The sequence below is a fragment of the Gossypium raimondii genome, chromosome 4, assembly GCF_025698545.1.
Source record: "Gossypium raimondii isolate GPD5lz chromosome 4, ASM2569854v1, whole genome shotgun sequence".
In the NCBI taxonomy this organism is placed as follows: Eukaryota; Viridiplantae; Streptophyta; class Magnoliopsida; order Malvales; family Malvaceae; genus Gossypium; species Gossypium raimondii.
In genome coordinates, this window is record NC_068568.1 from 49,624,569 (window position 1) to 49,639,333 (window position 14,765).

The 14,765-nt window shown below is 36.4% G+C and overlaps 1 protein-coding gene and 1 non-coding gene across 2 annotated transcripts; both read right to left on the reverse strand.

Moving 5' to 3' along the window:
- Nucleotides 1-1,766: 1,766 nt before the first annotated feature.
- LOC105779996 (leucine-rich repeat extensin-like protein 2) lies at nt 1,767-4,483 on the reverse strand. Its single transcript, XM_012604046.2, has one exon. It carries the CDS (start codon nt 4,246-4,248, stop codon nt 2,017-2,019), a length of 2,232 nt encoding a protein of 743 aa, XP_012459500.1. The 5' UTR covers nt 4,249-4,483; the 3' UTR covers nt 1,767-2,016.
- Nucleotides 4,484-8,991: 4,508 nt separating this feature from the next.
- On the reverse strand, nt 8,992-9,095 carry LOC128040822 (small nucleolar RNA R71). The gene has a single exon (XR_008195628.1). It is a non-coding gene; the product is annotated as a small nucleolar RNA R71 (small nucleolar RNA).
- Between the last annotated feature and the right edge of the window lie 5,670 nt (nt 9,096-14,765).

A 14,765-nucleotide genomic window follows, 5' to 3' on the forward strand; every position in this document is an offset into this window, starting at 1 on the left:
ACTTGATGACGTAAAAAAGGCAATCGATACCACACCCATGATTGCAAGAGTAGTATGCAACCACCGATTTTAATTTTCTATGGGTGCATCGCCCAACATATTTCCCAATACAATGTCGCCAACATGGTTGACCCCCAACTAAGTCGGCCCATTTCTCTAAAGTCTATGAGTTTTAGCAGCCACCTTAAATGGATAAGATTTCGCGATTCATCAGGCATTATGAGACTCTCGATGATCATAAGGATGTACATATGAGCGTGTTATTCTCCTTCAACTTTACTCGATTCTGCATTTAGCATAACAAAATTTCTTTTCAACCAATCGACGTTCAAAAATTGTCTAAAATCTTCCCTAAAAGTTTCTCGCATACATCTCTCTAATCGACAGACAACTGACCCAGTCACTACCAACCCATCTACCGATAACCTGAGTTGTAACTGCAAGTTCTCGAGTGTGATTGTACACTCGCCGCATGAAAGATAAAATGTGTGTTTCGGGTCTTCATCTTTCCACCAATGCGCTTAGGCCACATGAATAAGTCCCTTATCTCTCAAGTATGGTTTGATTAAAGACGATGGAGAAGCGGATAGATTGTGAATATACTTCTCCAAAATCTAATCTTCCGGCTAATTATAAAAAAAATACAAAATCTTAAATTTTAATATAACAACTTAATAATTAAATTAAACTTGATTAAAAATAATAGAAATAATTTCTTACCATTTGCAATTGAACAACTGAATGTGCTTTCCATCTAGACGAATAGGAGTTTGTAGAATTTCAATAAATATGAGTAAAAATCGTAATACAAAATTAATTAAAAAAACTTAAGACAATTTTAATAAAAATGAAAATGAACTGAGAGAATTGAGTGAAAATTAAGAAAGAGTATAGAGGGAATTGAAAATGGACTAGGAAAGTTGAGAGTGAATTGAAAAAGTGAAAAATTTGAGGTTTAAATAGGAAAAAAAAGTTAATGTTAGGGAAAATGTGTCCAACTGGATGCGCTTTGTTGACTGAGTAGGAAAGTGCATTCAGTTAGAAGCGTTTTCCTACCAAATCCGCTAAAAACGCGTCCAATCCAACTTGACGTGTTTTTCTTCTCTTTCTAAAATTAACCTAACCATGTAAATTTTGAAAAAAAAAAGACAAATTCAATAATTTTAGTTAAAAATCAACATTTTCGAGTGTAGATTTCGATGGGTAATACGGCATGTTTAACTTTTTTTTTTATCTCACGTTATAATATTTAATCTCATTACCATTTTTTTTATACTAATCACAAATAAATAATCACTCATCTACACTATCCTTAAAAATAAGTTTATTGTTTCCCTCTTAACTGCTAGGTGCACGGATGTCACGAATTTCAACACCCATTAAAACTCATATTAAGCAATTATTTATAATATAAAATTTCTCAAATCGAAAAAACTCAATTTACAAAATGTTCCTGTTACAGTGGGACAGCTCCACTAAGTGTGATCAGAAGTGTCAGATCAATAATTACATGGTGAGTGGTGAGTTTACTTTCTCACCAACTTCATCCACCAACACGGAATAGGGCTTTTAACCTCCCCTTAAAACCAAAACTCAACCTCTCTCCGCGTCTCAGATCTGGCCACGGTGCTTGCTGTCTCACATCACATGCTAATGATGCTGGACAGTTCATTTTGTTGTTGTTATGTTATAGGTACTAACACCGACACCAAATGCCTAGGAGAACTCACAATCAAGGAAAATTTGGAAAACATTGACAACCAAGGTGGCGAAGAAAAATGTAATGTTGTGTCTACAAATTATTCAAATCATTACCTGTATACATTACCATATATATTAGCAGAACAATACAAAGGAAATAAAAAAGACAATACAAATAAAATATTAAGTTATTATATATTTAGGGGAAAAAATAGTTCTCAAAAAAGCTGAAGAAACAACACGCAGGTTAACATGCCATCATGGTTGCACCTGAAGATTTTGAACTACAACTCAATGTCGTGCAAAAGCAGTTCTTTAGTAGTAGGGAATAACTGGCGGAGGAGGAGATGCGTATGATACTCCTCTAATTGGTGGGAGTGGCGTATTTTCAAATGAGGGTGGCGGTGGAGAAGGAGATGGTGGTGGCGGTGGGAATGTATACGCATAGTGGGTTGGCGGGGGTGGGGGTGGGGGAGAAGGGTTTTGATGTTGTGGGGATGGTGGATAATGCCATTGTTGTTTAGGAGGTGGGGATGGTTTTGAATAGTGATGACCAGGTGCTGGTGCATATGGTGATGGGGTTGAATGTTGGCTTGGCGGTGGTGGTGCTGGTACGGGAGTTGTGCATTCTGGTGGGGGTGGAGGAGGGATAGGATGACATGACTCCTTGGGAGGTGGATGATACTCTGCTGGTGGAGGTGGAGATTGAGTCCCCGTATGCTCATGAGATGGTGGTGGAGGTGGACTTGCTTGCTGCCCTCTTGACGGATAAGGGGGTGGAAAATACTGAACTTGAGGTGGCGGCGGTGGAGGCGATGAATGACTAGGCGTGGGAACATAATGAACAGATGGGGGAGGAGGTGGTGCATAATGGGTACTTGGTGATATATTCTTTGTTGGTGGTGGTGGATTATTATAGTAATGGCCTGATGGAGTTCGAGGTGGTTGCTCCATTGGTGGTGAGGGTGGTGTATTGTGGTAATGGCTTGGTGGTGGGGCGTTGGAGTAACGGTTTGGTGGTGGTGGTGCACTATAGTAATGGCCTGATGGGGCTGGTGCAGGTGGTTGTACCATTGGTGGTGGAGGTGGAGATTGTATGGGCTCGTAGTGAACAGGCGGAGGTGGCGGTGGAAGATGCGTCTTTGGTGACACTCTTTGAGTCGGGGGTGGTGGAGTTAAAGAGTGAGAGTAATTCGGTGGTGGTGGCGACGGTGGGGAATGGAAAGGAGGCATTGGTGAAGAGTGGGATGACGGTGGTGGTGGAGGATGTGATCTAGTGGAAGGCGAAGACTTTGAAGAAGGTGGTGGAGGGGATTTCGTAAAGGACTTTGGTGAACTGGATTGACGCGGCGTTGGAGGCCTAGGAGTATGCCTCCTTTTCGGCGATGGAGAGTTTCCACCACCACCGCCTCCTCCTCCTCCGCCGCCGGCACTTCCACCACCATTACATTTGAACTTGCTGCAGTCCACAGGGCGAGCAGCATCGGAAGAGCATTCCATGGAAGATCTCTGATCCTTCTTGCCAGGAATACAGTTCGTGGTACCATTTGCGACCTCTGCCCCAGATATTGCAGGGCAGCTGGGTGGTCCTCCGGTGAAATAATTGAAAGAGTAGGTAAAGTTTTGCAAGCTGGAAAGCTGGCACACAGTGGACGGAATCACACCGGTGAAGCCATTGTGGGCAACATCCAGCTGCTCTAAGCTCTTCATGTTGCCAATAGTGGATGGCAAAGATCCCTGGAGATGATTAAAGCTGACATCGAAGACAGTAAGCTCCTTGAGCATCCCGATCTGTGGAGGCAAACATCCAGTAAGGTTGTCGTTCATGAGGATGATTTCATTCAGCGTTTTGCCCATCTTCCCTATGCTTGCAGGAATGCAACCTCCAAGATCGTTGTTGGCGAAGACCAGTACCGAAACGGGAGAGTTGCCAAGGTTCTCAGGAATACCAAATCTGAACCAGTTGTCGTTTAAGAAAAGCGCATCAAGTTCCTTGTCGAAAAGCTTGGATGGGACCGATCCTTCAAACTCATTGAACCGAAGATCCAAGTACTTGAGAGAAGGAAGGGAGAGAACCACATTAGGGAACTTGCCTACAAAACGATTGTTGCTCAAGTCAAGCTCATGAAGCAGCTTCATGCGGCGGAAGCTGGTTGGGACAACACCACAAAAACGGTTGGAGTTGAGGTGAAAGAGTGCAAGATCAGTGAGGCGGCCAAGCTCTGGAGGAAGATAACCAGCAATGTCGGCATGATTAAGGTCAATGCCGGCAACCACTCTGATTTTGGGGTTGGAAGGAGAGGGAGCACAGTAGATTCCCATATACGAGCAAACATCAGAGCCATTCCAGTTGGCAGTGAAGTTAAAGGGGTCCGAAAATATGGCAGACTTCCAAGCTTGCAAAGCAATGTAGGCTTCACGAAGCCTTGGGTTCTCAAACCGTAGGTTTGGATCTACCTCATCGGCTGCCGAGCAGATCTGCGAGACAAATGAAGTAGTAACAAGCAAGAAAACCAGAAGAAAGATGCGGGGAGAGGGAGGAGACATTTGCAGATGAGATGGTTTGATTCACAACAAGAATGACTGAGAGAAAAAAGAAAAAGTCACATGAAGATGAGTGATTGTGCCATATGTTAATGTCCTGAACTGAGCCACATGGTTTGCTTTATAAAGCATAATAATTATTTTTTTTAGCCTCGATTTTCACTTTTCCTTTCTGGGGTGATATTTTAGTTATTTAAAATAATATAAAAAGCTTTGAAAAGATGAATAATAAATTGATAACAGAGCAGCAGCAGCAGAGCTGATTTGAATTAGGATAAAGAAACACACTACTTTGCCTTCGCAAATTGCATGTATCAATGAAAAAAAAAAGGGAAGAAAGAACATGATGACATGCTGGCACGTCTCATCAGATATCATTGGTAGATTTTTGTGTTCCTGTTCTTTTGTTTTATTCATAGGAAGAAGAAAGAAAACTGGACCCGCTGGCATTAGATTGGATTCTCCCATCCTTGCAAGCAATCAGCAATGCGCGTTGCAAGAGTCAACTGGTTTGGAATGGTGCGGAGCACATCTATACATAATTTTTATCCAAAAAAAAAAAAAAAATTTCTCAATACCAAAATTTGGCTAAATTAAACATCGTTTTTTATTAATTGGCTAAAGAGGCTGTTATTTAAAACGTGCTCAGCCGAAAACGTTTTTTTAAAATTTCAAAGAAAACGCGTTCAGGTAGGCGCGTTTTCCCTGACATATCAGCAAAAGCTGGACGAGCTTTCCTAACAACTGTGCGAAAAGCTCACTCAGCTGGACGAGCTTTTCTGCCAACTATGCAGAAAGCGCGCCCAACTAGACACGCTTTTCATACTCTCTCTCCAAAATCAACTTATTTTCCTAAATCTTAAAAAAAAATCTATTTGGCCAATTACAGAAAAAAGAAGAAGACATATGGCTAATTTAGCCCCAAAATTTTTAATCAAAACATTATAAATTTTGGTATATGCTTTTTTTCTTAAGCATATCATATAACTTTCGTTTTTGACAATTTTCATTACGGTATAACTTTTTTTTGTACAACTGTGATTTGAATCTAGGTTATCCTTAGAGAAGGTGTATATCTGATCAATAAGCCACAACTTGAGACTCTTCATTAATATATGATAACTTGACATAGTTTCTGTAACACCCTATATCCGGGCTGGTCACCAAACCTGAACACCACCTTCTAATGTCATACTCATAGTAAATTGTCACATTATTAAGAAATCATCCACTTTAACATTGATCTTATAAATTTTTAGTCAAGCATATATCAATCATCATTAGAACATGCCAAACATACTTTAAATAAACTTATAGTAATAATTGAACATGCGTTACGCTCACTTAGCAAAATCTCAAAACTGACTACGTAAGTATCGGTACTAGAGGTGAGGTATCGATAATTCTCTCAAGTGGTATCGATATCGCTTGGAAAATTGATACCAAAACTGCTTACTGTTTCTTGCTTAAAACCCCAAACCTCGAAAATTATCGGTACCTCTGCCAAAGATTGATACTTCTACCTCAAGTATCAGTATTAGTGATAGGGTATCGATACCAATTTACAATTTTGACTTCCTGCACATTTCAAAACCACAGAGGTATCATTGTTACAACATAAATATAGATACCTCTGCTTTAGACTAGAAAAATATAACACACATAAACATATAAGTCATTCCCACTTTTACCAATTCATCATGCTATCATATCATCAAATTAACATCAAAATGACTATAATCACAATTTCAAACATCGAGAATAAGTCTAAGCAATAATCAACATATCACCATTTAAACCTTTAAATCCTAATAACAAAATAAACTATGGAAACATCCCAAATATCATGGAAAATTTCATGCAATAATTCTACCACATTGCCTTTATTTCCCCAAAACATAAACGAATTAATAACACATTTGGAATAAAACTACATCTTGCTTGGATCACCCCTCGGAATCTACATTGTTCACACCAACACTTAACTACTTTGCAAGGGTTTTAAGAAAGGAGTAGGTGAGCTTAACAAGCTCAGTGAATGCTCAGAATAACCACAATGCAAACAATTCATCAAGCATCAAAGAAACAACCATATAGCATAACCTCAACAGTTCCAACTCTAGTGTCATATTATACTTACTTGTGCATTATTACTTCTTTTACATGGTAAACATGTTCACTTTTAAGCATATATCACATTACATATATAATCGCATAACATTTAAGCATATATCACAATAATCATATAATTACATAATGTTCAAGCACATATCACAATACTCATATAATCACATAACATTCAAGCATATTTCGCAATATTCAAAAACATGTTTATAGATAAATTATATAATGGTCACATGTCATATAAACACATATCACAGTACACATATATTCATAATTTAAGATAATTTGGCACTTGAGCTATAAAACGTAAAAGTGAGCTCTATCATCATTCATCAGATACACAGATCTCCAACACACCAAACATAGACTCATGGAGTCAAACATGTCCCAAAAATGAAGCATAAAGCTAACACTCTCCTTATTTCCCCTCATATGTCCCGTTGAATGAAGCTTAGCTCACATTCCCTTATCCCTCCAACATATCCTAGGGCCTCAATGCCCAAAATCACTGTACATATAGGTGAGTACTCACAGTCCTATGACATGCCAATTATATCTAACGCTTTCAAGATCATAAGGCCAAAATATCCGGAATCAAACACATGTCACTTATTGATTATCCATGCACTATCACTGCATATTTGCATCTTTTGCAAAATATTGTCATTGACATTTAACATATACATAACTTGTACACATTTGCACTTTCACAACGGTTATCATAGCCACATATCACATGTTATAGCATCTCATCTCAATTTACTATTCACAAACACATTATAAGTGATAAAAGTAACACATTTTAGCCTCATTCTTATTGCGTTTTTGGATGATTATTCGATTTAAAATGGTGAATTTTATGCTCCTAATCGTTTAATTTCATGCTTCTATACTTAGGAGAGCATTTGAGAGCAAAATAAGCGAAAAAAGAACGAAATCAGAGCAAGTTTTAGGAGCCACATAGGCTGGGTACACGGTCGTGTGATCCATATGGGCTGCCACGAATCACATTCCGAACACATGGAAAAATGTAATTATTAGGTTTTTCAGACATTCTAAGACCTATATATAACAAATATAAAAAGAGGAGAGAAAGCCATCAGAGATTTTTGAAGAAAACAATTTAGAAAACACCATTGAAATCGAATCGGAAGTAAATTTCTATCAAGATTGAAGATCTCCTTTTGATTTCTTTAAAGTTTATATGAGTTTAATTATTTCTTGTGGTTTTACTGTCTCTAAGATATTTTTATTTTTTGATTATGAACTAATTTTCTAAATACCTAAGGGAGATGAACCCTATGATGAATTATGTCTTTGATTTCTGTTTTACGCAATAAATACTTGGACCTTGTTCTCAATTTTGTGTGCTTAATTCTTGATTTAATATTTTCGGATTATTAATCCATGGTTGATGTGCTTGAATAGAGGACGAAAAGTCTTTGTTTAAGAGTAGATCTAGCATAATTGAGTAGATTTGCATGCAATCCTAGAAATAGGATAACATAAATCTATCGGATTAGAGTCAAGTCTAATAGGTAGATCCATAGATCGAGTTAATGGAATTTTAATTAGAGAGAAATTTTAATTAATCAACCTAGGGTTAGTTGCTCCTATTCTCAAAAGAGATATTAGCATAATTTAGGAATTTCTACGGATCAAGATACTAAGTGAAAAATTTGTTTAATTCAGATTGATAATGATAGATGAAATATAGGTGGATTCTTTCCTGGGTGTTGTTTCGCTTCTTGATTGTTAATCATTTGTTTTCCTGACTTGTTCTTTATCGTGCTCTCTAGTTAATTAATTTAGTTAATTTTAGTTTTAATTAATCACTTTAATTTGTCGGTTAAATAATAGAAAGACAGTAATTACTAGTATTTTTAATCTTCATGGGAATGATACCTGTGCTTACCGTAGCTATACTATTAATTGATAGATGCACTTGCCTTTGTCGAATTTTTAGTTAGTTTCGTGGATATCAAGTTTTAGGCGTTGTTACCGAGATTAAAATATTAGGAAAACTTTATTTTCATTTATTTAGCCATTTTTAATTTTTAATTTAATATTTTTAATATTTATTTAATTTTTGCATTCTAATTTTTTGTTTGTTTGCTTCTAGCAAGTTCTTTTGGTTTATGACTAGAAGAAACCTGTCAGATCCATTATTATTTTTATAGTGAGATTGAAAAGACTGCTCGTAAAAATCGTAGAGAGGTTAGAGAAGCAAGGCAAAGTCAACAGAATTTAGTAGACAATTAAGAGGAAAATGATATTACTGTGGAGATGGGTGATAATAAAAATAATCAGCTACCTCCTACACATCCTGCCCCTCGAACTATGTATGAGTATGCTAAGCCCACTCTGATTGGGGCTAAATCGAGTGTTGTCAAACCGACTATTAATGCAAATAATTTTGAGATCAAGCCGAACACAATTCAGATGGTGCAACAATATGTTTAGTCTGATGGTTTGCAAGATGAAGATCCAAATGCTGATTTGACAAACTTTTTAGAGATTTGCGACACTTTCAAGATCAATGGCATTACTGATGATGGCATACGCTTACAATTGCTCCCATTTTCATTGAAGAACAAGGTAAAATAGTGGAAAAAAACAACTAAGTTGAGGAACGACATCTCTTTTTTTGTTTAGTTTGATATCGAAACTCTTTATAAAACATGGGAAAGATTTAAAGATTTCTTGAGGTGTCCTCACCATGGACTACCTTTATGGCTCCAAGTTCAAACTTTTTTCAATGTTTTGAATCCCTTAACCAGACAGATAATTGATACAGTAGCTGGAGGAACATTGAACAACAAAACACCTAAGACAGCTCAAGAGTTTATTAAGGAGATGACACTGAATAATTATCAATGACAAGTTACAAGAGTAAAACCTGTCAAAGCAGATGAAGTTTTTGATGTTGATGCAGTTTCTATGTTGGCAAATCAGGTTGAAGCTTTTGGTAAGAAAATTGATGGTTTAAATTTTTTTAAGCAGGTAAATCCAGTGATGCAATGCGATGCGAATGGAATGGGGATGATTTATTCAGAATATTCACCTTTCAAGTCTAACATGAAGCATGAGCAAGTCAAATTTATGGGTAATAATTCTAAACCTCAAAATAACCCCTATAATAATACTTATAACGCAGGATGGAGGAATCACCCAAATTTTTCTTGGGGTGGTCAAGAAAATCAAAGGTCACAACCCCCTTCCTGGTTTTCAGTAGCCTTATCAGTAAGAAAAGAAACCAAACCTTGAAGAGATGCTTGCTAAATTTATTTCAATTTCTGAAACATGATTTCAAAACACTGAGACAACTTTGAAAAATCAGCAAGCATCAAGTCATGGACTTGACAATCAAATTGGACAGCTTGCTAAATTAGTTTTAGAAAGAAAACAAGATAATTTACCTAGCAACACTAAACCAAACCCAAAGGAACATATAAATGCAATTACATTGAGGAATGGAAAAGTGTTGCCTGAGCTTGAAAAAGAGTTGAAACAAGAAACTGATGATAAAGATGATGGGGTGACAAAAACCAAAAAAATTCAAACATCAGTGCTTAAAGCATACAAATCATTGATCCCATATCCAATAAAGTTGAAGAAAGACCACATGGATGAACAATTTGGTAAATTTCTTAAACTTTTTAAGCAATTGCATATTAACTTATGTTTTCTTGAAGCTCTTTCGTAGATGCTCACATATGCAAAATTTTTAAATGAGCTATTGAAAAATAAAATAAAGTTAGAAGAGTTATCCATTGTGGAACTGAATGAGGAGTGCTCAGCCATTCTCCAAAATAAACTGCACACTAAGTTGAAAGATCCAAGAAGTTTTATTATTTCTTGCTTTATGGTAGTTTAAACATTGAAAAAACATTGGCTGATTGGGGTGCTAGTATTAATTTGATCCACTAGGATGAGTATTTAATTAGCTAGCAAATCTGTTAAATATCCTAAGGGCATAATTGAAAATGTACTCATGAAATTAGATAAATTCATATTCCCTGTTGATTTTGTTCTACTTGACATGGATGAGGATGTTGATGTGCCTTTAATTTTAGGTCAAACCTTTTTAACCACTGTTAAAGCTATTATTGATGTGGGTAATGGTAAACTTGTGCTTAGCGTAGGTGATTATGATATCATTTTTCAAATTTATGATGCTATGCGATTTTCTAGAGAGCAATGAGATTCTTGTTATTTTATTGATTCTATTGATCATGCTATTCAAGATTCATTACAGAAAATTATTCACAATGACACATTGGAATTGTGTTTTCTTCAATGAGAAGAGGCTAATGAAGATAAATTTGTGATAAGTGAAATGAAAACTAATTTGGATGGCAATGCGTCTCCATTCAGACAAAAAGATTTTGAAGACATTGAGGTAAGTAAAGATTTAAAGTTGAAACCCTCTATTGAAAAACCTCTCAAATTAGAGTTGAAGCAATTGTCGAATCATTTGGAGTATGCATTCTTTGGAAATAATTCTACACTACCAGTGATTATTGCTTCAGACTTAAAACCGAAGGTGAAGGATGAGTTATTTCAAGTTTTGAAGGAACACAAAAGAGCTATAGCTTGGAAATTTTTTGATATTCGAAGAATTAGTCCTTCTTTTTGCACCCACAAGATTTTAATGGAAGATAAGTATAAGCAATGTGATCAAGCTCAAAGAAGGTTAAATCCCAACATGAAATAAGTTGTTAAGATTGAGGTAATTAAATTTTTAGATGTTGGAGTTATTTATCCTATTTCTGATAGTACTTGGGTGTGTCATGTGCAGGTTGTTCCTAAGAAAGGAGGCATGACTGTTGAGGCTAATGAGAAGAACGAGTTGATTCTGACAAGAACAGTCATGGTATGAAAAGTTTGCATTGACTACAGGAAGTTAAACAATGCTACAAGGAAATACCATTTTCCTCTTCCATTTGTAGATCAAATGTTAGAGAGATTATCTGGTCACGTGTATTATTGCTTTCTAGATAGACTTTCTGACTGCATTCAAATTTGGATAGCTCTTGAGGATCAAGAAAAAATGACATTTACATGTCCATATGGTACGTTTGCTTATCAAATAATGCATTTTGGACTATGTAATGCTCCTACCACTTTTCAGCGTTGCATGTTAGCTATCTTTGATGAACTCGTGGAAGACATTATAGAATTATTTATGGACGAATTTTGGATATTTGGTAATTTTTTCCATTTATACCTTAAGAATTTAAAACATTTTCTAATGAGATGTGAGAAAACGAACCTTGTGTTTAATTGGGAAAGTATCATCACTTCATGGTTCAAGAAAAATTATTTTGGGCCATAAAATGTCTAGTAAAGGGACTAAAGTCGATAGAGCGAAAATTAAAACTCTCAAAAAATTACCTCTCCCTAATTTAGTTAAGGCTATTAGAAGTTTCCTAAGACATGTTGGGTTCTATAGGAGGTTTATTAAAGATTTTTCTAAAATAGCTAAGTCTTTAACTAATTTGCTAGAAAAAGACATGTCATTTAATTTTAGTCAAGAATGTTTATAGGCAGTTAATGTTCTTAAGGAAAAATTAATTAATGCCCCATTATGGTTGCACCTGATTGGAAGTTACCCTTTGAACTAATGTGTGATGCGAGTGATTTTTCAGTAGGTGCAGTTACTGGACAGCGAAGAGATAAGCATTTTCAACCAATCAATTATGTTAGCAAGACTTTGACAGACGCATAAGAGAATTATACCACTACAGAAAAAGAATTGCTAATTGTGGTTTTTACATTTGATAAATTTAGACCTTATTTAATATTGTCTAAAGTTGTTGTATACACTGGCCACTCTACCCTATGTTATCTTCTTACTAAACCAAATGTAAAACCTCGACTTATAAGATGAATTTTATTGTTACAGGAATTTGATTTGGAAATTAAAGATAAGAAAAGAGCTGAAAATCTTGTAGCAGCCACCTCTCAAGACTCGAGAACCCTACATTGAAAAGCTCAATGAAAGGGAGATAAACGACTCGTTTCCTGAAGGATAACTCTTTGTGGTAACTGATTTTGAAAACCCTTGGTTTGAAAATATTGGGAATAATTTGGTAACTAATGTCTTACTAAAAGATTTGACTCATCACCAAAAGAAGCGATTCTTTGCTGATGTGAAAAACTATTTTTGGGAGGATCCTTTTCTTTTTTGCATGTGTGTAGATCAAATGATTCGAAGATGTGTTTCGGAACTAGAAGGAAATAGAATCTTAAAGCATTGTCACTTTAGACGGATGAAAGACACTATAGTGAACTTAGAACAACACATAAGGTCCTTAAATCATGTTTTTATTAGCCCACTGTGTTCAAAGACACTGATAGGTATGTTGCTTCTTATGATTTTCGAAATGGGTGGAAGCTCATGCTTTACCTAGAACAATTTCTTAAGAAACTTTTCTCTCATTTTAGAGCACCTTGAGTCATTATCAGTGATAAGGGTACACATTTTTGCAATACTCAATTTGATAGGATCCTTAAGAAATACAGTGTACATCATAAAACAGTTACCTCTTATCACCCTCAAACTAGTGGTTAAGTTAAAGTGTTGAACTAAGAACTCAAACGTATCCTAGAAAAGACCATAGAGACGAATAAAAAGGACTAGGCTTTAAAATTAGATGATGCTTTATGGGAATATAGGATTGTGTATAAAACATTTATAGGAACATCCCCCTACAGATTTGTTTATGGGAAGAGTTGTCACTTACCAATTGAACTCGAACACAAAGCATTTTGGGCAATAAAAATTTTGAACTAGGATCCTAAACTTGCAGGTGAGAAGAGACTGTTGCAACTAAATGAGTTAGATGAATGGTGAGTAAATGCTTATGACAGCTTGAGATTGTACAAAGAAGAGACAAAGCGACGCCACGACGCTCGTTTGTACAAAGAATCCTAAACGATGCTCAATCTAACCCCTCATTTCCCTTACCCCATGCGTCACTGTCGATCCACCTTCGTGCTAACCACCTCCATTGACCGTCGTCAACAACTACCCAAAACCTTACCGTTTGGCCCATTTTCTTTTTCTTTTTATTATTTATTTTATTTATTTTTATTATATTCATTATATTTGGTTTTATTATTTTATTTATTATTATCCTTACTATTATTAGTTTATCTATTTAGTTTAGCACTCCTGTTAGATTTCAATAGTTAGTTGTTTATTATTTAGTTTATGTTATTCTTTAATTTATTTATTTTAGTATTAGATTTGGTTTTTGTTTTAGGTATGAGTGTTAGTTTTTAGTTATATGATTCGGTGGTCGTTTTGAGATAAATTGCATGTTGATTGGTTTATTTATTCTGCTAATTTATCTATTTGCTCAATTAATTGATGGTGATACTGGTTTTTCTTGGTTATCTGATATTTGATGTTATCTTTTATTTTAGGTACATCATGACAAACACTCGTGATAAATTTAAGCCTGCCATTCCCGCTTCGAAAAAGGGGAAGACTCTGGGCGTAACCTCATCTTCGGGCCCCACCTTAGTTACGAGATACTCATATCTCCAATTCCCTTTTGGGTCCTCAAGAGGATCTATATCAGCACTTACAACAGCAACCCTTGGGATTATGTCGTTGTATCAATTGGGAAACCCTATAGGCGGTACACTTGATCGATAGAGTGCGTACACTAATCGAGAAAACTCATTCGGATTGATTTTTCTCTATTATCGAGCCCACCTAATTGGAGCTTACATTAGATTTTTGTTCGACATTTTTTCTGCAGCAAGTGATGTTGAGACATGATGAATCACGCACTATTTCTTTCTAACTCGGTGGTACGACATGTTATTTGAGCGTCATGGGCTTCGGAGCCACCCTTGGACTCTATTCTGAGGAGTTCATGAGTGCCGAGGGGTTCTTCACATTATATCAGCACATCCATCAGTCCCCCTTCTCTCTATTGGACTGGCATTGCTACGACTGCAACACCATATGACCCAAGTCAATTGAAGGCAATGTCTCTACCTCCGGCATTGCGCTATGTCTATGCCATTTTGGCCCACACATTAACTGATCGAAGAGAAAGTATTAGTGTTGTGGGTACATATGATGTGTATTTCCTTTGGTGTATGACGCAGCGCCATCTCATTGATCTTGCCTGCTTCATTACCTTCGCTTGCCGCCATCAGACTGACCGCAGTAAGAAGGGTCTTATCTATTTAGGCCCATATGTCAATACATATTATCTCATTCAGACCCTCGGGATAAACATGAGGAGTTTCCTGATGATGATCCTCTTCACCGTGCGGACCCACATCGTTCTCCACCACCAAGTTACCCTACTGCTACTCCTACTATTACACTTGAGAACCTCTCCGAATGGTTCAATCGATTTAAGCAATGA